This window comes from Oculina patagonica, chromosome 8, assembly GCF_052425735.1.
Source record: "Oculina patagonica isolate OP01 chromosome 8, crgOcupat, whole genome shotgun sequence".
Taxonomy (NCBI): Eukaryota; Metazoa; Cnidaria; class Anthozoa; order Scleractinia; family Oculinidae; genus Oculina; species Oculina patagonica.
The window spans coordinates 2,535,863-2,560,348 of record NC_135765.1 but is presented as its reverse complement, the minus strand read 5'-3'; the positions used below and the strand labels follow the sequence as shown (position 1 = coordinate 2,560,348).

Sequence of the window (24,486 nt, the reverse complement as noted above, 5' to 3'; positions counted from 1 at the left end):
GATATTGTCCTCATGCAGTTCTAAATTCTCAGGTCTAATTTATACAATGTAATTTAAAATTGTGTGGAGAATTTATATTTAAGATCATTACTGAAAGGGAGCCAATCGCGTTAATTTAGTCTGTTATGTGACCACATATGAAAACAAATAGTTTGATTGCAAGACAATAGGGTAGGAAGATGAACGCAAGTTGACCAAATTGAAACTCTATAGTATTCTTCGTCGCAATTTATTCTATGAAAAAGGCAGTTTCAAGTCTTGCATCATTCAGCACAATTTCACTGTGATAGGCCTATAGCATAGAGCAAGCAGTTCAAAAGAAATATAAACAGAAACACTCCATTTAAAACTAAGGTTAAGTACAAAAGTGATCAAATCTAAAATCTTTTTACCACATCGATACATTGTCAAGTATGTTTAAAAAAAACATAACTAGTTAAGTTGTCAGTCTTGATGTACCAGTAACGTTAAAAGAAATATAGAGAGCTAAATGAACATTTCAGGCGGTTAGCATTTATTTTAATTTTTTTATGCGAATTTAGAGTACTAACGCTTCGTATTACATATTTGATCAAGTTAGAACCAAACCTGTTCGTCAAGAGTCGGCTAAAAAAATCGTTTAATATGAAAGGGTGGCAGGGGAGGAGAGGGACGGGACATGAAGATGAGGCATCATTAACCCGAAAAAAATTCCAGGCCTCCCCTCCCCCTCCCCATTGCAACAGAAATTTCAGGGCACCCATTCCCTAACAACACACGCGATCACAATTTCCACAATTCAAAACACTGACCATGATATTTGTAAGTAAACAGAAGTTTTAGTTACGAAATAAATTCATCGTGTACCTTAAAACAAGTTTTCCAACTGAGATCAATACTTGGACATATATCCATATATAGTGAGGCCGAAAAATTTCTTGAATGATACAACACTTACACCTAAAAACTGGGCGAATAATGAACTGAATTGGAAAATCAGTTGTTTACACCGCTGCATTAGTTATAAATACAAAATACTAGATAGTCTTTTTGGTTGGGATACAGCTGCTGCTGAAGAAAGGAAAAGAATGAAGAGAAAAAAGAAAGAGCAAAGAAGAAAAACGTCCAACGCCAGAAAGATATGGGCAAAAAGTCAAGCATACAAATTACAAATCTATGGGTGAAGTCCTCGCAAATGCAGTCTTGTCAGAAGCTAAGTTGGCAAGGATCAAGCTCCACCCAAGGTTTCACATCAAGGACCTAGAATATCTCATCGAAGCAGATGTGATGGACGACGTGGAGCAAACCAGAGTGTACTCAGACCTGCTATGGGCAAGGAAATCGAATCAGACGATGTCACTGATCAAGAGACAGACTCCTGAAAATGACAGTGGTGATGGCAATGTAAATGACAAAAGATGAGGAGGATGTCATTGAAACTTCTGTTAGAAATGATTAAATAAAACTCAAAGCTCATCTTTAAGATACATTTCTTGTGTTCAGGTTATGGACTGGACATTAGTAAGTTATGATTATAGAAGAAAAAAACATAAAGTAAGTGTGAATATGAAAAAACAAAAAGGTTCTGCACCCCGGCCTTGTGACCACATAATTTTTCTACATCACCCCCCCCCCCCCCCTTATACATGCGTATCCCTCCTTAACGTCTTCATATCTCTCCCACCCGGCCCTTCCTCCACTTTTTATATTAAATGAACTTTTGATACACATTTTTTTTTTACAAAATACTAGTCTTCGTTTGGAGAAATTTTCAATTTGTGGGCAAAAAATAAACATGTTATTAATGCTTCATTTGTGCCAAATCAATTATTTGCATTTAAGAGAAGTCGAACTTGATGAAAGATGGACATAAGTTACAAACGATTTGCATGAAAATTTTGAGAAAAAATAATGTTACAGTTTACTCACCTATTATACAACAATGCCGACTGAAAGTGCGAGAAATACAATCTTTAAATAACGAAAAAAGAACTCTCAGCTTTTCTCAACTAGATTTTCTGATTACAATGTGCTAGTAACTTATATTTATAGTAAAATGCCTACAAAGTATGCATCGACTTTTAAGAACATTTATAGTGATTTCAGTGGCATGTCAATAATAACAGCGCCTTTAACATGTTCGCTTTCCAATAACCTAGTGTCAACGTGAGATGCAAAGTCTATTTTCCCTTACAGTGTCTATATACAGTACCCAAAAACAGGTTATGAGAAAATTATCAATTCTGTCAAATATGAAGAAATATGGAAATCGTAAATAACGCAGTCAAATATGAAGTATTTAATGAACAGTACTTGCGTTTAATCCTGTACATAAGTTATAAACTGAAAAATATCGTCTTGATGTAGTATTAAATTCATTCATCTAACATTTGGTAAAATTTTGGGAACTATGGCAAAGAAAATTGGTATGGAGGATTGCTTTATAAAGTAAGATTTGTACTGAAAGAAAAGCAACCGCGCAAAGTTTAGTCTCAGTTATGTGATCAGACTTGTTAAAATTTGTTTGATTGAATTGCAAGGCGTAGAGGAGGTAGAATAACTCAATACGTCCAAATTGAAAATCTATGGTCTTGTTCATCGCTTGCAACTTTAGGTTACATTTCTAGTATATTCCCCGCTGTCTATCTAAATTTTGTTTCTTGCCTCGTAAAAAGGAGATAATAGATTTTGATCACTCTGTCTCTAACTTGGGTATTAATGGGGGTTAAGTAAATACTAGTTATGCAACGCTTTCGAGTGGTATACTATGGAATATCCCACGAGTCACTTGTATTTTCTCGGTATACACATGAGCCTTTAGGCGAGTGTGTATGCCAAGAAAATACAAGTGACAAGTGGGATATTCCATAGTATACCACGAGAAAGTGTTGTGTAACTATTTTATACCATGCCATAGAAAATACGCTTACTAAATTTCATCGACAATACAGTCGCAGCGCACTATGGGAAGGTTGGGTTGAATACCGTCGAATATACAACGGCTTTCCTGTATTCTGATTGGCTGTATTTTCTATGGCATGGTATAAAAGTTATTATTTTCCTTCGCCACAAACTATGTTCTTGTCAGTAAAGGAACGTTTTCCTTTGTTGCGAAAAAAGGTAGTCTTACACAAAATTAAATGACCTAACACAACAGGGCGATCCCCGGATTAGTTGGCTTCATTTACGATCGATTTTTACACCGCTAACCTTTATTCTAGGTTATGTGTTCTAATATATTGTCAATGTTTGATCCTCTTTGCAGGTACTCGGAGAGCGAACAATCAAGAAAGTGAACAACAACACAGCGCAAAACGAGAAGAAGAAGAACATTTGTAAACGTTATTATTCATGAAGGGACTTTTTGCCACACTCTGTGATTACAATTATAATAATATAATGGGACAAACACTGACTGTAGATAAAGGATCGTTTTAAATTTTTGACATGTTCTTTACAGAAAATGTTTTGTACTTCACATGTATTTCTATTACGTTGTTACCGAGCGAAACAAAAATTCTTATCAATGTAAAAAAAAACAATGAGTAGAAGCAGGAAAAATAAACAGAAAAATAATCCAATGATATCTTGCAAACAAATGTCATTTGTGCGTTAAATAAGTTAGCTAAGTTGTTTTTTTTATATTAAGTCTCTCTCGTGCTCTTTTAGATATTATAATTTTTTGCTTAAGAGTGTTAGGAAACTATGAAAACAGCGTCCGTTATCGTGTAGGCAATTGATAAATATGACTTTGTAAACTTAACCGAGAAGATAATTTATTGTGCACTGAGTAAACCTTAATCTTATCAGTACTCACCACACAACAAATGAGTCAATATAAATAAAGTCAACTTCACGCCTGTAAAGAAGATACTAAGAGCAGATTAAAGGCTTGGCCCAAATGCTCTCAAAACCTCTCCACAATGTAACATTACTTAGTCACAAAAATAAAAAGGATATAAATAAGCCACATCACTTGAAAAGTGAATGAGGTTAAACTTGTGTCGCTGTCCATTACTTTTACATTTAAATTTAGTTTACTCCGATGAGCAATTCCCTCCTGCCCAAAGGAGGTTATACCAGAAGCGATATATACGCCCATTATGGGAAAAAGTCTCACTCCCATCAACTTCTGCACTTGCCTTGGGGGAAGATTACGGAAGGGAATTTAACTCTGATCCATAATCCTCCAACCTCCTGGAGGAGACGATTGAGGATCAAAGTTTAACTCCCTCCCGCAATCCTCCACGTCACCTGGAAGTGAGGTTAATAGGGGGGGGGGGGGGGGGGTGGTGGTTTACGTCCGTCCACAATCCCTACTTTCCGAAAGGAAACGACTGTAGGAGAGAGTTTAATTTTTAACAATCTTCATTCTCATAGAGGAAAAGATTATGGGAGGACCTTTTAATCCCACCCACAATCCTCCACTCTCACAGAGGAAAAGACAGTGGGAAGAAGTGTTACTTCCATCCACAATCTCAACTCTTTTCAATGTAAGAGCGAAGGATTGTGGATAGGAGTACAATCCCTCCCAACATGTTCACCTCTGAGACAGTGAAGGACGTTAAATTGAAATAGGAGAAAAATTCTCTTTACTAATCTTCACTTTCAGTTGGGTGGATGATTGCCTAGGGAGTTGAAACTTTAATTTACAGTCGTCTCCCCTGGCAGCCTGAAGAATTGAGGATGAAAGTTAAACTTCCTAGCCCAAACTTCCGGCTAAAGGAGGGTTGAAAATTTTAGATGGAATAAACAGCCCCTCGCACAAAAGAATATATCCATCGCTGTTAAGCGTTCTGAAAAAGACGGGTTGTGATAGGGAGTAAACAAAATTTAAATGTAAAAGAAACAATGATGACAAAGCCAGCACCACAGAAGACACCGTTGTTTCCTATTTTGTGTTGCAGGAATATATGAATAAATTAATCCAGGAAGGGTGTGTGGGAGTACCTCCCCCTCCACTCTCTCCTTCTCCGGAGGGGAGTGGGAGAAGGGTGTGTGGGAGTACCTCCCCCTCCACTCTCTCCTTCTCCGGAGGGGAGTGGGAGAAGGGTGTGTGGGAGTACCTCCCCCTCCACTCTCTCCTTCTCCGGAGGGGAGTGGGAGAAGGGTGTGTGGGAGTACCTCCCCCTCCACTCTCTCCTTCTCCGGAGGGGAGTGGGAGAAGGGTGTGTGGGAGTACCTCCCCCTCCACTCTCTCCTTCTCCGGAGGGGAGTGGGAGAAGGGTGTGTGGGAGTACCTCCCCCTCCACTCTCTCCTTCTCCGGAGGGGAGTGGGAGAAGGGTGTGTGGGAGTACCTCCCCCTCCACTCTCTCCTTCTCCGGAGGGGAGTGGGAGAAGGGTGTGTGGGAGTACCTCCCCCTCCACTCTCTCCTTCTCCGGAGGGGAGTGGGAGAAGGGTGTGTGGGAGTACCTCCCCCTCCACTCTCTCCTTCTCCGGAGGGGAGTGGGAGAAGGGTGTGTGGGAGTACCTCCCCCTCCACTCTCTCCTTCTCCGGAGGGGAGTGGGAGAAGGGTGTGTGGGAGTACCTCCCCCTCCACTCTCTCCTTCTCCGGAGGGGAGTGGGAGAAGGGTGTGTGGGAGTACCTCCCCCTCCACTCTCTCCTTCTCCGGAGGGGAGTGGGAGAAGGGTGTGTGGGAGTACCTCCCCCTCCACTCTCTCCTTCTCCGGAGGGGAGTGGGAGAAGGGTGTGTGGGAGTACCTCCCCCTCCACTCTCTCCTTCTCCGGAGGGGAGTGGGAGAAGGGTGTGTGGGAGTACCTCCCCCTCCACTCTCTCCTTCTCCGGAGGGGAGTGGGAGAAGGGTGTGTGGGAGTACCTCCCCCTCCACTCTCTCCTTCTCCGGAGGGGAGTGGGAGAAGGGTGTGTGGGAGTACCTCCCCCTCCACTCTCTCCTTCTCCGGAGGGGAGTGGGAGAAGGGTGTGTGGGAGTACCTCCCCCTCCACTCTCTCCTTCTCCGGAGGGGAGTGGGAGAAGGGTGTGTGGGAGTACCTCCCCCTCCACTCTCTCCTTCTCCGGAGGGGAGTGGGAGAAGGGTGTGTGGGAGTACCTCCCCCTCCACTCTCTCCTTCTCCGGAGGGGAGTGGGAGAAGGGTGTGTGGGAGTACCTCCCCCTCCACTCTCTCCTTCTCCGGAGGGGAGTGGGAGAAGGGTGTGTGGGAGTACCTCCCCCTCCACTCTCTCCTTCTCCGGAGGGGAGTGGGAGAAGGGTGTGTGGGAGTACCTCCCCCTCCACTCTCTCCTTCTCCGGAGGGGAGTGGGAGAAGGGTGTGTGGGAGTACCTCCCCCTCCACTCTCTCCTTCTCCGGAGGGGAGTGGGAGAAGGGTGTGTGGGAGTACCTCCCCCTCCACTCTCTCCTTCTCCGGAGGGGAGTGGGAGAAGGGTGTGTGGGAGTACCTCCCCCTCCACTCTCTCCTTCTCCGGAGGGGAGTGGGAGAAGGGTGTGTGGGAGTACCTCCCCCTCCACTCTCTCCTTCTCCGGAGGGGAGTGGGAGAAGGGTGTGTGGGAGTACCTCCCCCTCCACTCTCTCCTTCTCCGGAGGGGAGTGGGAGAAGGGTGTGTGGGAGTACCTCCCCCTCCACTCTCTCCTTCTCCGGAGGGGAGTGGGAGAAGGGTGTGTGGGAGTACCTCCCCCTCCACTCTCTCCTTCTCCGGAGGGGAGTGGGAGAAGGGTGTGTGGGAGTACCTCCCCCTCCACTCTCTCCTTCTCCGGAGGGGAGTGGGAGAAGGGTGTGTGGGAGTACCTCCCCCTCCACTCTCTCCTTCTCCGGAGGGGAGTGGGAGAAGGGTGTGTGGGAGTACCTCCCCCTCCACTCTCTCCTTCTCCGGAGGGGAGTGGGAGAAGGGTGTGTGGGAGTACCTCCCCCTCCACTCTCTCCTTCTCCGGAGGGGAGTGGGAGAAGGGTGTGTGGGAGTACCTCCCCCTCCACTCTCTCCTTCTCCGGAGGGGAGTGGGAGAAGGGTGTGTGGGAGTACCTCCCCCTCCACTCTCTCCTTCTCCGGAGGGGAGTGGGAGAAGGGTGTGTGGGAGTACCTCCCCCTCCACTCTCTCCTTCTCCGGAGGGGAGTGGGAGAAGGGTGTGTGGGAGTACCTCCCCCTCCACTCTCTCCTTCTCCGGAGGGGAGTGGGAGAAGGGTGTGTGGGAGTACCTCCCCCTCCACTCTCTCCTTCTCCGGAGGGGAGTGGGAGAAGGGTGTGTGGGAGTACCTCCCCCTCCACTCTCTCCTTCTCCGGAGGGGAGTGGGAGAAGGGTGTGTGGGAGTACCTCCCCCTCCACTCTCTCCTTCTCCGGAGGGGAGTGGGAGAAGGGTGTGTGGGAGTACCTCCCCCTCCACTCTCTCCTTCTCCGGAGGGGAGTGGGAGAAGGGTGTGTGGGAGTACCTCCCCCTCCACTCTCTCCTTCTCCGGAGGGGAGTGGGAGAAGGGTGTGTGGGAGTACCTCCCCCTCCACTCTCTCCTTCTCCGGAGGGGAGTGGGAGAAGGGTGTGTGGGAGTACCTCCCCCTCCACTCTCTCCTTCTCCGGAGGGGAGTGGGAGAAGGGTGTGTGGGAGTACCTCCCCCTCCACTCTCTCCTTCTCCGGAGGGGAGTGGGAGAAGGGTGTGTGGGAGTACCTCCCCCTCCACTCTCTCCTTCTCCGGAGGGGAGTGGGAGAAGGGTGTGTGGGAGTACCTCCCCCTCCACTCTCTCCTTCTCCGGAGGGGAGTGGGAGAAGGGTGTGTGGGAGTACCTCCCCCTCCACTCTCTCCTTCTCCGGAGGGGAGTGGGAGAAGGGTGTGTGGGAGTACCTCCCCCTCCACTCTCTCCTTCTCCGGAGGGGAGTGGGAGAAGGGTGTGTGGGAGTACCTCCCCCTCCACTCTCTCCTTCTCCGGAGGGGAGTGGGAGAAGGGTGTGTGGGAGTACCTCCCCCTCCACTCTCTCCTTCTCCGGAGGGGAGTGGGAGAAGGGTGTGTGGGAGTACCTCCCCCTCCACTCTCTCCTTCTCCGGAGGGGAGTGGGAGAAGGGTGTGTGGGAGTACCTCCCCCTCCACTCTCTCCTTCTCCGGAGGGGAGTGGGAGAAGGGTGTGTGGGAGTACCTCCCCCTCCACTCTCTCCTTCTCCGGAGGGGAGTGGGAGAAGGGTGTGTGGGAGTACCTCCCCCTCCACTCTCTCCTTCTCCGGAGGGGAGTGGGAGAAGGGTGTGTGGGAGTACCTCCCCCTCCACTCTCTCCTTCTCCGGAGGGGAGTGGGAGAAGGGTGTGTGGGAGTACCTCCCCCTCCACTCTCTCCTTCTCCGGAGGGGAGTGGGAGAAGGGTGTGTGGGAGTACCTCCCCCTCCACTCTCTCCTTCTCCGGAGGGGAGTGGGAGAAGGGTGTGTGGGAGTACCTCCCCCCTCCACTCTCTCCTTCTCCGGAGGGGAGTGGGAGAAGGGTGTGTGGGAGTACCTCCCCCTCCACTCTCTCCTTCTCCGGAGGGGAGTGGGAGAAGGGTGTGTGGGAGTACCTCCCCCCTCCACTCTCTCCTTCTCCGGAGGGGAGTGGGAGAAGGGTGTGTGGGAGTACCTCCCCCTCCACTCTCTCCTTCTCCGGAGGGGAGTGGGAGAAGGGTGTGTGGGAGTACCTCCCCCTCCACTCTCTCCTTCTCCGGAGGGGAGTGGGAGAAGGGTGTGTGGGGAGTACCTCCCCCTCCACTCTCTCCTTCTCCGGAGGGGAGTGGGAGAAGGGTGTGTGGGAGTACCTCCCCCTCCACTCTCTCCTTCTCCGGAGGGGAGTGGGAGAAGGGTGTGTGGGAGTACCTCCCCCTCCACTCTCTCCTTCTCCGGAGGGGAGTGGGAGAAGGGTGTGTGGGAGTACCTCCCCCTCCACTCTCTCCTTCTCCGGAGGGGAGTGGGAGAAGGGTGTGTGGGAGTACCTCCCCCTCCACTCTCTCCTTCTCCGGAGGGGAGTGGGAGAAGGGTGTGTGGGAGTACCTCCCCCTCCACTCTCTCCTTCTCCGGAGGGGAGTGGGAGAAGGGTGTGTGGGAGTACCTCCCCCTCCACTCTCTCCTTCTCCGGAGGGGAGTGGGAGAAGGGTGTGTGGGAGTACCTCCCCCTCCACTCTCTCCTTCTCCGGAGGGGAGTGGGAGAAGGGTATGTGGGAGTCGTTGTTTCTCCCAACCTTGTCTTTGGAGTTTCTAAATGTTGCTGAAATCGAGTAACATTTTATATAGGAAAGAAGGACACAAGGACACATGTTTTGACTGAGCATTTTTTAGAATGCTCGACTTTTTTTCTTATTCAATGTTTAATTATGAATAATAAATGTTTTTAGTAGAAAGTTTTAAGAGCGTTTCATCGTCTTCATTTATTTTGCTCTTCACACTTTCTTTACATGAGTTAAATTTTGATTTTCGTTACTTTAATTTCTGTATTGCGTTTCCCACTTGAAAACCAGTTTTTTGTATTGATTGTTGGCTTCTGTAGATGCCGCCACTTAGAGTGCTTGGTAAATAAGCAAACTCATGTTACGAAAGATTACAAAATGCAGTCAATGCTTTTTCTTTAATAATCTTGGTTTATTCTTGACACATTCTTCATGTTTTGTTATACACAACTGTGATGCTTCACTATTCATTTCCGTGCAAATCCTTCTCATGTCTGCGTTCCTTTATCAAGTAGAATATTGATCTATTAGAAGGCGTGTTTAAGATGTTAATTTAACTGATAAATGGAAAACTTGAACTGCGAAACTGAGAACATTTGGTCGTTCCTAAGTTTACAAATTTTTTAAGTATGCGCTAGTTCAGCCCGCACCAAACTCTTGCAAATACTACTTAACAATCTAATAAGCTGTAAGAAAAAGTAACTGAACTGCACACGTATAATCGATCTTTGCTTGTGTGATGAAATTATAATTTTGAGGTATCTCGGAAGAGCATTTTGGGAACTGTACCTTGCTGTTGCTATGGTCAAAATATGTCAACTATTAAACTTTTGTAGTGAACGTTTTGAAAACATTAAATGAGCCATGTTTTAGATTTTTACAATGGCGTATAAAAAATTCTAATACAAGTGAGCTTAAGAATCAAAATCGTTCTCAGGGTCGCAAGAAGAAAAATAAGCAAAACATTCGTGACGAGCAAAGATAATTTGTGAGGTTGAGGTAATAATGTCAAGAAGTTATAAAAACGTACTACTCCAAGTTTTTAAATTTTATACCAAAAAATATGTCATCAGTTTTAGACGGAATAACTTTAGGAATTTTTTCAAGTCATGATAACAATTTAAAGAGATTTCAGTGTTTCGCCGGATAATACCGTTCCTCGAAAATAAACTCCCTTTTAGTTATTCTTCCAAATATGATTTGTAATACCTACAAAGTGGGATAAACGTAATGTTCAGAATTTTCTGTTGCCAACTTCAATACGATAAACAGGTTATACAAAACAACAATTTTGTGTTAAGGTATTGCTGTGTTCTTAGGCTAATTGGATCTAACTTTTTATCTTAACTGGGCCTAGTTGTTCAATCATTTTTCCGAATAATTTTTGTTCAACAGTTTTTGACTTTGAGAATTGTTAAATAAACAGCAACAAACTTCTTGAAATGACATAATTAAAAATAGAAAATAGATTATTTTTAAAGTTGAGTCAAAGTAGTGTAATTCTATCGATATTTACTTTATTTATTGCTAAACAAAAACGAATTCACACACGTTTCCAAATATTTGAAAAGGATAAACGTCCCGACGACAAATGCTATAGAGCCACGAGTCGTACTCTATTTTTTCTGCTATCAAAGTCGCAAAAACACAAATTCTTAAAATACATCTCCGGTACAAATTCTATGTCATAATAAGTATGAAAAAGCTAAAAAACGCCTTCCGAAACAAATGATTAATTTTCGTTCAGTCATTTCATACGCAAATCGTCTTAAAAGAAAGTTACAAATCTTCTTAAAAGAAAGTTTCAACTCGTCTTATAAGAAAGTTACCAATTTTATCGTTTACAAAAAAACGTTAGTATGTTTTAGGCTTCATGTTTCCTTTGATTGAATTCTTGAATTCAGAAAAATCGCAAATCCTCGTTTTTGCAAACACTTTACAAATCCTTTCTCGACATATTTCGAACAAATTAGTTTAGTTTTGTTTATGTTTTTGGTTAGGTTCGTACTACAGAAACGTCACACGGATGGCCCTCAAGGTAGAGTTTAGAAAACTGAACGTTAACGCTTTCAAATACTAGATCAAAATATCTATTCTCCTAACTGATTGTTATAAATATATTTCAATGTAATTTGTGAGATATTGGTGGTACATGAAGACAATATTCTCCTGGTGTTTATCACCTCACCACGTTTGATAGAAAAATTAACTGAAGACACATTATTAATAACGATACTCTTTGTACAAGATATAGGAAACAGCGATGTTGTTCTTTTCTGTTCCTTATCTTTTGATTTTGAATTACCGGTAAATCCTTCTAAACACGAACGACATTCTTTACTAGTCAAAGTATCGAGGTGTCTGTAGTATTTCATAGTTGTTGTTAAACAAATTTTTTCAGCAATCTTAAAATGACGAGTTGATATGCAGTTAAACAGTCCAAGGCCTGTTTCAAGTACTGTTACAGTTTTTATTCATGCATTCTAAGCAGCAAGGAATGGGTTGACATGAGAGTTTTTTGTTTGAATTCCCTTAAAGTGTTAAACAGTTTTTTCGTGTTCGTTAATTGATCAATACGCCATTCGACTAACCTTAAAACTATGCAGAGAAAAGTGAACATAATCTTCAGTGGATATTAGCCATTTCAGAATTTATAGGTTGCCTTACAATTCTCTTAGTGTTGGTTCTGCCAGTAGTTTGGTGATATATCTAGTAATGAATATTCTTTATGCAATACTTTACAACCATTGCTATTCAATTCGAAACAGTACACTCTAATAGTCCCCCACCAAAACTGTACAGAAGGAAGAAAACTGTGGACTTATCTTGGAAAAACGAAGTTTCCAACAGTCAACTTGCTTCAGAATCCAATAGCTACACCATCGTCACTTGCAGTTGACCCATAATGGTTGTACTCCGGAGCCCTTGTATTCCCTTTTTTTATATCTCTACCACCTGGAGAAACAAAGAAAAAATCAATATAACTTAAAGGGGCTTTGTCATGAATTTCAACAGTTTTTTAAACAGCCAAATAAATATTTGTGTCGTTAGAAACCTAATAATAATGATCCATTTTTATTAACAATTACCATATTAGAGCACTGAAACTGTTTACAAGCGTCCTCTGCTGCAGATGGCTAAAATGGAACTGGATTGCTACTTAAAAAATTAAGGCTAAACTTTTCAAGTTGTCTCCGCGCGTCTTCAAAAAATCTTTATTTATAGCCGTGGTTTGATTTCTCTCTGCAAACTTACGTTATAAACTTTGTTTAGATGTTCAGAGATGAAGTTTTTTATGGGTTTAGTTGCCAATACCACTAATTTTAGAGAAGTTCAGACCAAAAAATCAAAGAAATCCATTTTTTATTAAGCATATTTTCTTGCGGTGTTTTTTTAAATCTGGTAATTTTAAAAGTACGCTAGGTATAGATCTCGAACAACCGTGCTCTGACCACGACTCATAAATTAGAGAGATGTTATCAATTCTAAAGGCGTTATTAAAAATACATGACTGTATTTTAGTTTTTTTCTTTTTTTCTTTTTATATCTCTACCTGCATTAACAGTTTGCTGTTTAAAGTTTGTTGAGAACTTTTAATTTGCTAATACAGGTATGCAATCGTTCCAGCACACTGTTTCTAGATTTGGTTTGAGCTATTTTGGTATTTTGCAATCCCAAACTCTAAACAAATATTACTCACCACGAGAGTAAGGTTTAATTTTTCTTTATTTTTCAAAAACAAGCAGATTATGATTAAGATTAAGAAAGACCCTGAGCGAATTTTTGAAACAAGAATACTAGTGTTACACATGGTGTATCGTGACTGTTAAAACGTCGATGTAACATTTCAGTATGGTTTGATTCAGTTTTTCTCCGACTGATGTCAAATGCTTTTGACTAATGCTCACGAAACATAAACACTGCAAAAAAATTTTTATGCAAAAAATGCATTTCTTTTAGTTGTCAATAAGCATGTATTGCAATTTATTGCCATTGGGGTTTTAAACCCGTTTACGGAGCACTCCTTGTGAATGACTAGGTTAATCGAAGTTGTTTTTTTCTTATTTTTGTATAAAATAATGAGTATTATATCTAGCCTTATCTAGCCTGTAATAGTTTGAATTTTGTACTTGTCACATTTACACTCCTTTTCACTGTCTCCGTTTAGGTTATAATTTTATTCAGTTTTTTCTTCACTGTTTATGTTGTAGCTTATATTTAGGTTACGTCAGTACGTACACTGTAACATTTCAGTTTTCGAAAAAACTCGATCGCTGGCGGCTCCCTCAACAATTTGTTGTGTTGTTTGCGTTTTTATAGCCGTGTACAGCCGTCCCACTCCGCTCGCGATTTTTTTGAGCGGAGCGGGACGGCTGTACACAGGCTAGCGTTTTTACTTATAATAGATATGTTTTCTGTTCGAATTCGCGGCACTAGATGTCAATCCTTCAATACAGAACGTTTTAAAATGTCATTGGGGTGGTACAAGACAATATCCTTCAGATAATGATTTTTTCTCATTACCTAAGTATTTATAGTAGACACGTAACCAAGATAATTTGATATGAATCTACTCAAGGTACTTTTCATTGTATAACAAGATGTCTAAACACTAGTCTGGTGTATCATTATTTTTAGTTTTTTTCGTTACTATTTCGTACAAGTTTGATTTGGTTTGCTCATCATTGCGTTATATGAACCAGAAATGACACTAAATAATCAACTGCAGTCTTGCGATCTTGATTTTCAATTCCTCTTGCTGGTAAATCACAATAGTTTATTGTAATAGGAAACGTTTTTGTACCGAAAAAGTGCAAATAACCGAAAGAATTACGAAAAATACTTATCTGACATAAGATCTTTCCAATAGTCAATTGAATCCAGAGGAGGAGAGCTACCAGACTTCGATTAAAACAATAGCTTCACTTGATGCACTTTGTTTGTATTGATCTCTGTTCAACGAGCTGAAGAAAATAGAGAAAACATTAGTATTTAGTAACTTGAAGAAAAGAAGTTTTTATTTCATTCATCCAGTTTAGCCGGCTCCGGATTTTTCAGTCGGTGATACCTGCCGAAATGTCGAGGAAAACCAGTGGACATTTTGCTTAAGTAACTTTTCATTAACGACATCTAACAATAAAACTGTTTCCCGCCAGAAATCTCTGAGGGCCTGTTTATATGGAGGAGAGTTGTCCCTGGTAGGAGAGTTACCCTCTCTCCCGAGCTATATTTTGCCGAGCGTTTATATGAGAAAGTTGTCCCTGTTGACCGAGCCAAAACTTGGCCCTGTCGGTTCAAAAGACTGGCGAGAGTTATTTTGAAATATCTATTATGACGGCCATTTCTAAAATCAGGAACGCTGAAACATTGACGAAGTCCATTTTGGACAAATTTACCGCCGACTTCGATGTTGTTTTGGCCGATTGCAGCATTTGCGCATGCTCCGTATAGGATATCCTTGAGGTCGTTTGACCAAATTAACGAACACCTCAACGTAAAGCAATTAAGTCAATTTGAAATTTGATGACCATTCAGGGCAGTCTTAGTATGAAAGCAGATCACATCAGTGCTGCCCCGGTACACCATATAGGCTTACCAGACAGACTAAAAATTGAGACAAGATCTTGTAAATGACAAATTTACTGTTAAGCAATCATCGAACGATCACCTTACCTGAAATTGTAATTGTTTGTAACGCGAAGAGGCCGGCGAGGATGGAATAACAACGCCCCACTTGCTTATCGCTGATTCATGATTTTTTGGCGCCAACACTGAACATGCCCGCTCTGTTTGCAAATTCTTTTGGAAGCACTTCTACTGCTCTGCTAAATTTGACGAAACACACAGGAAAAGATTAGGTATTTGTATTCTAATCCAGGCAAAAGCTCTTATTTACTGTCTGGGAAGGGAAGGAGGCGTCGAAGGAGTTTGGTTTGACGCCAGCTTACTGACAAGTATAAAAACTGAAAACAAATTCAATACGATACAAATTGCTAACGAAAAGTTAGTGGCGCGAGAAACAGTCCGCCTAACAGTATAGTACAATAACTACTCACGGGAAAAAACGTGTTTGGAAATTCAGTATTTCAACAATTACACTTCAACGATTTCGGCGGCGTGGCCGATGAGTAACTCGAACTAAAATCACTGCTTGGCTACATTAGACCGTTTTAAAGGCAAAACTTAAAAGCTAGCGTAATTTCAATAACTAAAGCTACATAACAACTAAAGAAATACCATTTAAACAAAGAAAAGAGGAAATGTGGACTTATCTGAACGAAGCACATAGAGGAAGATGTTCGCCGTTTGCTTCACAGAACAACGATGACCAACACTAAAATTATGGGTGTGTCATGACGCTTAAACTCTTATACGCAATTAATATTCATTTAGATATGCCACGACAAATATGGTTTGCACAAAACAATGCACCATCAATATCTTTTTCGAAATGTTTAACTTTTTTGCGTATTGAATGTAAGCTTAACAATGTCGGGAGAAAGATCGCATTCCAGTCATCACCGAGGAATGTTGGAATAGGCGCTCCGCTTAATGTCAGCTTTGGAAATGGCACATATTGTTCATTTCGCGTTGACTTAAATTAACAAAATTCCAAAATTAATTTCTAGCCAGAAAAAAGAAAAACAGATAGCAACACTGGACATTTCAGTTGGAAAGAAATTGGGATAGTAATTTTCTGGGAAATCCAGTTTGAAATTGTGAATAACATTTTTTAAGTCAGGTTCTTTCATCTTAGTTATTGTATTTTTCTCATATCTAATTATTATTCACGAAATCAGGCGTCAAACCTATGTATTTCTTTTTATCACGATTAAGCAAAGTTTTTAAGCCAGTCAAAGAGCGCGCAAATACCAATCTGTTTGGTAAAGTTTTTTAGTTATTATATCTCTGCCCTCTTGGAGGTAGGCCAGTAAGTAACGAACTACGAAGCCACCATTTAAATAAAATCCTGTTAAAACGCTTTGGCGTAATTTGTTCTAAAACAAACGCCCAGTCAACATACCTTTAAGCTTGTTTTCTCATTTCTCTTTTCTTTGTAAGAATCTCAAACAATTCCAAGAAATTTTCAAGAAACATTTTGTCTTTGCTATAATCATCCCCAACATGCCCAAGTTTTGTTTCACAGTTGAAATCTTTCTTTTATGACATAACAAGAGCAGCAAAACGCGCGCGCAAAAATCAGCCAATGAGATTCGTTCATAGTTTTACGTGACGCAAGAGCGCGCGCAGACGCGCGCACATATTAAAACCAGCCTCGTTTCCCTGCTGCTGGTAAAAAAAAAATTAGAAAAGTACGGGTACTTCAAAGATACGGTTCTAGCATGTCTAATAGCCGATTCCCTCTATAGCGCGCGCCTGCAGGGAATCACAGTAGTTGTATTCATTAAACCATGCGCGAGACTTAGCAGCGTGCATCGTTGCTGAGTCTCGCGCATGGTTTGATGAATACAACTACCGTGATTCCCGGCAGGCGCGCACTATAGAGGGAATCGGGCATTTTTCACTGTTCAAAGATGTTGGTCTACAAATCTGAAGAACTAGCGCGAACGGTTTTGACGGCTTGCAATCATCAACGAACTCAATCGAGCAAGCCAACCTCGTTCAAAGGGCTCTTCCCTTGCTCCAAATTACCAAGGGGCTTTTTCCCCCTTGTGAAAAAAATAAAAATATAGACTTAGAGTCGCTGATCTTTTCCTGTATAGGTTTGTGTAGGAAAATCGCCCCGACATATTTTTGCGACTGAGTTCTGTTCTGACACATGACCTATTCCACAGCCGGTAAATTAGAGATTACGTTTTTCCTTCTCCTCTCCCCCCTGAGTGGGGTCCAGGCTAATCTCGTACCCAGATCTTCTCAACCCTCGGAGAGAACATCTGGCAAAGTCGGATTTTGCTCGCGTCAAATGTGTCAGAAATGTGACACACGACGCGACTACGCATGTTCGGGAATTTAGTAGATGAAAAGCTCACTTGGCCGCTTTAAATAGCTAATGAACTTCTTTCCCATACAAGGAAAGACAAGTAACACAATCTTGAAATAGAGTTGAGGAAGAAAAAAAGCCGCCAGTCGTGTTTTTGCTGATAAATTAAAACACTCAAACCAGCCTTCAACGGTGGGGAAAAGCGCGCGCTGTGTTTGACGCGTACAAGCTAGCTGTACGTGTCAAGTACGCGTCAGATTTGCAAAGTTTTTTGCCCATCTTTTTACCCACGAAAATCGTAATTTTAAAGCATTTTGTTCTAACAAGCTTGAACTACAAATTGTATCCATAGCTTATTCGCATTAGTAACGTTCAAAACACGACGCATTTGTAGAAAAGCCTTTAAAACCAAATATTTTCCTACTAGCTAACGCACGGTGCGCGCGTGCGAAACAAAGTTTGCATCATCCGCGCGTAAATGCTGAAGCTGTTCATTAACCAATCACATTGGCGAATTGAACGCACTTGACCAGATGTGTACTACCGTGGTAAGTAGACATCTGGGTACGAGATTAGGGTCCAGGCAAAAGGGTTATGCGACCGCACAAGACACAAGAAGCACAAGAGCAACCGAGCAATATCGAGCAACCTCGTCCCCAGGGTCTTCTGCGCTTTCAAAATGGCGGCTGACTTGACTCTTTGTACGTGTTAGAGCTTGGCGAGCGAGCTGCTTAACTGAGAATGGATTTTTTGGACTCCGTAGAACCGCTTCTTGAGCACTGGCAGACGATTTTAATCGCCTCAGTCATTTTGCTGGTTGTTTATTACTTTGGGATCGTGCCCTATCAGACGCTGAAAGCTGCATATCCCACCGGTCCAACTCCTCTTCCGCTGATCGGACATCTGCACGATACCATAAAACACAAGGGAAAGATTCATCTACAGATCGACGAATATTACACAAAATACGGCCATGTATTCTCCATGTATATCTTTGGCAGCAAACCCTGCATAGTTATCAGTGATCCTGAAATAATCAAGGACATACTTGTCAAAGAATTTGCTGCTTTCGCCGATCGTCCGGTAAGTACAGGGTAGGTAAAGTTGAGTAAAGGGGAGATCCTAAGCACGCATCACGTACAGTTTTTGGACCATTTCACGAATCATATATACCATTAAATTTCACTGGGCTGGGGCGTGTGGGGGAGGGGGGGGGGTGTGTGGTTGTACTCCGATGAATTTCGAATAGGGGTGTGCCGCGAAGGTTCTTTACCTAACCCCTATTTAACAACGACAACAACAACTTTATTCGCACCTGCTAATTAAATTAAATTTACAATACATATAAGAATAAAAAATAAAGTAAAGTGCATGGCTGCCCAAGGATATAGAAAGCGAAAATTGATACCTTTTTAAGGCCCAAAACTGAAAAATGACACCCTATTCAAGCGTTCCGTTCCGACCCAAATAACGGCTAACCGCACACAGAAAAACACAAATCTTTATGAACGGATAGTTCATTTTTAGGATACCTGTTTGTTTGCAGCATCCCTATGCCCAGACATGGGTAAAGTATCTCCCAAGGTGCATTCCAAGTACATATTTTTACTAGCAGCTGCAGCTGCTCCTCTTCACGCCCCCGACAACTCTTGAGGCCATCCAAAATTACTTTCAACCCCTCTCGAACTTTTGCAGCTGTCGTTGCACCCGCCTACGAATTGCAACCCATTGCTTCCCACTCCCTCTCCACATTTCTCCTCCAGGCATGGACGGCGGAGCCATGGGGGCTGGGGAGGGGTTTAGAAGCCCAAAAATAAAAGAAGTAATAAGAGAAGTATCTTAAGCCCCTCCCCACTTCAAGTCACAAGTCAGCCCCCCCCTCCAAGTCGGAAGAATGTTCCACCGTCTCTGCCTCTAGGTAATTCGCAGCTGCTATAACTCACTGATTTTAACAAGAGTCACTTCAAATGACTTCAATGGGATTTAAATTTTATAAACAGAAATTTTTGGAACAACCTGAACCATTGTGCAGCATGTTGGGTGAAGCCAAAAAAGAGAAGTGGAAACGTATTCGTAACACCTTGACGCCAGCTTTTAGTGGGCTAAAAATGAAACAGATGGTTCCTCTGATGAACGCCTGCTGTGACAATTTGATCAAGAAACTTGGTGAAGTTGCTGACAAAGAGGAAAGCATTAATATTCATAAGTAAGTTATAATTGAATGTATAAAAGCATGCCACTAATAGCAAAGTGCACGTGTGACGTCACGACTCAGGCAAGACTCAGACAAACAAACCAAAATGACAGATGATTTTCCTTAAACACTTTCTAAAAGAGCCAATGTTCCTAAAACACTTTCATAAAACGAAAACTTCGCCTAGATTCCTTCCTTTCTCTCAGAACATGCTGATGTTTTCTGAGCTTCTTGGGGTTATATTCATTTGCATTCTATTTTTAGACATTGCACACTTCGCTATTATTGCAGCTTTGTCTCCAAATATGGGTTTAAGGTGTCAGATATATAATGTATAAAAGAATTAGGATCTTTGTGTTGTGTTAGAAGTTGGCATGAGAGCTTAAAGCTGGGCAATACTGGTGGCTCACAGTGATTCCAGACATGCCAACCTAAAGAAACTCAAATCCTGAAGGTCAATTGTTGTGTGAAGGTTATAGCTCCTCTGAACTCTGTAAATTCCATGCTATAAATAATATGGTAATGGGACTGAGTGGAGTCCAATTCAGTCAGTAATCATAAGAGTGATTAACAAAATCAGACGAGCGCGAAGCAGGAGTCCGATTTGTTTAAGCACAAGTATGATTGCAGACAGAATTGGACGACACGAAGTCCTGTTACCAATTAATCAAAACTATGAAAAAGTTTGAGAAACAAACTTTACTGGTAAAATGGTTAAAAGTCTTTGTGAATACTTAAACATAACAGTTTACTCAACAAGATACACAACAACAGCGCGCGCAAAATGACGCGTACTGTCCAATTACACAGGCATGACACGTACACTGTCCTATTAGTGCTCAAATCGGGCTGCTGATAACCAATCAGGTTTGAAAATTTTGTTATAGTTTTGATTAACCACATAAACATCCAAAAAATACCCCCATAAGCATCCAAATTCAATGATAACCAGAAGGAAATTATGAACTTGCATTTTTTCTTCGTATACAGGAGATATGAAAACCCATGTGGGAAATCGTAGAAAGCTGACACTCCCTATGGAGAAATTTAATTTTACAAATAGCACAGAGAGATATGCCTGTTATTTTTATTCCAGTAAACAGGAGTTTCAATTCATTTTATTTTATTAATTCTTATAGATTTCAACAGTGTCTTACAATGGATGTCATTGTTTCCGCTGGTTTTGGCCTTCAAGTGGATTCACAAAATAATCCTGACGACCCTGTCCTAAAAGCAGTGCAGCGCTCCATGAAACAGACAACTTTTCAGCAAATTGTACTGACGATTATATTCTTGATGCCTTTTGGGAAAAAAATCTTGGAAAAAGTGCCAAGATTGTGGATGTCAAATTTAATACCTATTATAAACATTGGAGAGGAAATAGTTCGCACCAAGAGAGCAAATGCTGGGAGCTCAACAAAAAAGGTCCACTATATGGTCTTAATTAATTTGATTAGTTTGGAAAGAATGATCATTTAATTATTAAAGAGACATAGGTGAAAAATTTACCTAAGACTAGTTCAGTTTTGGGTCTTTTCTTTTTTGTTTAAAATTAAAAGTGCCTGAATTTTTGCACATGATCATCAAATTATCTGATAGACAAACATCACCTCAATCTTTTTCTGGTTATTGCTTCATCTTCAGGTAATAATGTACCATAATGATTGAATTTTGCACCCGGTAGGCTGCTGGGGGGGGGGGGGGGGAGCTGCTGGGTGCTTATTTTATTTTATTTTTGGATCTCAGGTGAGGGAGCTAATTGGTGACAGGGCGTTTATCAAGGATAGGGCGCTAATTATTGTTTCGTTGGAAACGAAATGTTAATTTGTGACGATTACTTTACAATCACTAATTAATGAAAGAATTACGTTACAATCGATAATCAATTGCAATTAGTGCAAACGGCAATTGATGTAATCCTTCGACTTTGGCAAATTGTTATATATAATTATCGTTGTAATATTGATACAGGTTTCGAAAGACTCACAGCTGTAAACCAGATATAACCCTAAATGAGACAGCAATAAACCGAGAGTCCTTTTGAGACGTTGGTGAACTTATTAACTGCTTCGGTCGAGGAAACAATCATTTCTCTTTCGATATAAACACATGAATGTGTAAATTGAAAGAGAGATCTTTCATTTAAAGGAATTGTGCAATCGCGGAAAATAATAGTGGAAACACTAAAAAGACCATGCAATTTTTTTTGTAATCTTAAGGAATGATTTGAGCGCAGAGTTGAAGTGAGAACATGATATATTAGAAGTGCTTGTTTTTGATGGTTGAACCTAGCCAGCATGCAGGGTCCAAGTGAGGGATTCTTGCACTTGGTAAACATAAGTCAATTAGCATCACTGGTGACTTTGAATGTTTAATTTCTTTATAGGACATGTTGGACCTAATGCTGGCTGCCTCAGATGACCCTTCAGTCCCAGAGTCTAAGAAGCTCACAGACATGGAAGTCATTGCACAAAGCATTTTCTTTCTGTCAGCAGGGGTTGAAACCTCCAGTACCACTTTAAGCTTCGTGTGTCACCATTTAGCAACAAGTCCTGAAATTCAGGACAAAGTGCAACAAGAGATTGACGCTGTGTGGCCAGACGAAAGGGAAATCCTGTCTTATGAGATAGTTCAGCAAATGCCATACCTTGACATGGTAATATCAGAAGTTCTGAGACTTTATCCTCCAGGTAAGAGAGGAAACCTATTGCGCTGTGTGAGTATATGACAAGTATATCAACATTAGGGTTTCAAAGGGCTCCAGGGCTCTGTAGGCCAAAAAAGGCCTGGCTGTATGCAGGCTCCACAACAAAAAATTTAGGACTCCCACTTTCCTGCCACTCCAACCCTCCCCCCTTTCCGAGCCCTGGCCGGGGTCACTGTGTAATATTATTTGGGCAAGACGCTTGACTCTCACAGTGTCTCTCTCCACCCAGGTGTATAAATGGGTACCAGCAAATTTAATGCTGGGGGATAAACCTGCGATGGACTAGCATCTCATCCAGGGGGGTGTAGAAATATTCCTAGTCGCTTCATGCCTCTGAAACCAGGATAAGCTCTCACCTGATGGGCCATTTTCCCCCACCCCCCATCCTTTCTTGACACCCTGTTACATAGTAGTTACTATATCCTGGTTTACACTAGGGGTGCATTTAATTAACCTTATAACTGAAAATTATGGAATAATTAACCATAAGTAACCGTGTGACAAATTGTTTTGCTGTTAAGTGCCTGAATTTTTAGCAAGTGGTCTTCAATTTAATTTTAATACTTAACCCACCGTTAATAACAGCTCCCAGCCCAGCTGTTAGCACACAAAATCTCTAAGCGTGTAATAAGCCCACCCTAGGCATGCAAAAATGCTTGCAGAGGATAGATATGATCCCCCACCTTCAGCTTTCCACCTGTCATTTTGCCAGCAAATTAAATTCATTTGCTTAAAATTTACTCAGGAAAATGTTTGAGGGAGTTTTTATGGCCTACACTATTGTTTGACAAACTTTCATTTCACAGGGTTTATTATGGCCCGTGCCTGTACTCAAGAGTGCGTCTTGAAGGGGATAAAGATACCTGAAGGTTTAACAGTTGTGATACCGGCATACAGCATTCACCGAGACCCATCGATTTATCCCAACCCAGACATGTTTGACCCAGAGCACTTTTCACCATCAGCCAAGCAGTCACGTGATCCATACACATATTTGCCATTTGGTCACGGGCCACATAACTGTATTGGTGTGCGGTTTGCTCAAATGGAAATGAAGCTGGTGTTGGCCCGAATATTGAAGAAGTATCGCTTGGAAGTGGCTCCAGATACCAAGATTCCACCCGAAGTTATCTTAAAAGCCACCTTGACTTGTGGAGATGTTAACATTCGGGTAGTGTCACGGAACAAGTGAAGGCAATACCTTGTGTAAAGCCATTCTTTTCAAGAGCTATCTCTGACAAGGGACATGTTTTTAGTGTTGCAGTGCTGCGTGCAGTACCATTGCCACCTGACAAAGTTTTTTAATTAATTTTGGCATCTCTTTGACAACTTTCTAATGGATTTCATTTGAACTGACAATATGATATGACAATGTGACAATAACAAAAAGGTGTAAAAATTACAAAATGAACAAAGGAACTAATTAGATTAAAAGTAGTACATATAAGATATACCTTATGGTTACCATTGTTAGCGGCTACTAATTTTAGTGATTTTAGCAAGTTGGGCAAAAATTGCTCAATTAAGTGCTCGCTAAAAGACCATTTGTCTCAGTCAAATTTTATATCGTTAAATTTAAGTACCTCTTCTCCCACCCGAAAGGGAACAAAATTTACTAGGCATAGTCAAAAATGGATGCCGGTAAAATTGGTTTTTTCTGGCAATGCAAATTTTGGTTCAATTTCAAGTGAGTAAATTCCATTTTACCCTGGATACCCTGAATTCCCTGGATAGTCTGGATACTCTTGATTCCCTGGATAGTCTGGATAATCTGGATACAATGGACACCCTGGATACTCTGGATAATCTGGATACCCTGGATAGTCTGGATAGTCTGGATACTCTGGATACAATGGATAGCCTGGATATCGTCGATACTTAGGATACCCTGAATACATTCTTACTCTCTTTCCTACTCTTTTCTCTCACTCTCTCTCAAATTTGTTCCCTAAAGATCCCTATCTCGCTCGTTTACTTTCTCTCCCTATAACTGTCTATTTGTCCAAATAACTCCCTATTTTGCTCCATAACGCTCTCTCAATAGCTCTCTATAACTCTTCCACTATAGTATAACTCTCTCTATATATAACTCTTTATCTCTAAGTCTCTATGACTCTCTCTCTTTCTACCTGTATCACTTAATTACTCTATATCATTTATTAACTGTTTTTATACTTCTTATTAATAAATACACCTTATTTGATGGTTTAACATATAATACGCGAGGATATTTTGCGAGTTGCGTTCAACGAGTTGCGAGCAATGAGCGAGCAATGAGCAAAATGTCCGCTCGTATTATATGTTTAACCATGGAATAAGGGATTTATTATTCCACTAATTTTTCCACTTTGATTGGGCCAGTATTCCGTAAGTTTGTCCGCCCGTATTTTTGCCCAGTTCTACAGTGTAATAACGTGGCATATTTTGCGCGTTCTTTTGCCCTAATATGGTAAAATGGCGCAATAGTGGAATAATAATTCAGGATACATTATGCGCAGTGCGTGCTTTTGCAGTCTTTCTATGTTAAGGTGGACGG

The 24,486-nt window shown here is 41.9% G+C and overlaps 1 protein-coding gene across 1 annotated transcript; it reads left to right on the top strand.

Moving 5' to 3' along the window:
* Positions 1-17,748: 17,748 nt before the first annotated feature.
* Positions 17,749-23,442, top strand: LOC144662454 (cytochrome P450 3A56-like). The gene is made up of 5 exons (XM_078523262.1): positions 17,749-18,132; positions 19,050-19,255; positions 20,383-20,668; positions 21,630-21,933; positions 22,757-23,442. Exons 1-5 carry the CDS (start codon positions 17,791-17,793, stop codon positions 23,140-23,142), a joined length of 1,524 nt encoding a protein of 507 aa, XP_078379388.1. The 5' UTR covers positions 17,749-17,790; the 3' UTR covers positions 23,143-23,442.
* The last annotated feature ends 1,044 nt before the right edge of the window (positions 23,443-24,486 follow it).

Excerpts from the sequence above, each read along its gene's own strand:
- LOC144662454 (XM_078523262.1), top strand. The coding sequence starts at position 17,791 with ATGGATTTTTTGGACTCCGTAGAACCGCTTCTTGAGCACTGGCAGACG. Across the intron at positions 19,256-20,382 it reads GAAAGCATTAATATTCATAA|ATTTCAACAGTGTCTTACAA; the intron begins GTAAGTTATAAT and ends TAATTCTTATAG. Across the intron at positions 21,934-22,756 it reads TCTGAGACTTTATCCTCCAG|GGTTTATTATGGCCCGTGCC; the intron begins GTAAGAGAGGAA and ends TTCATTTCACAG.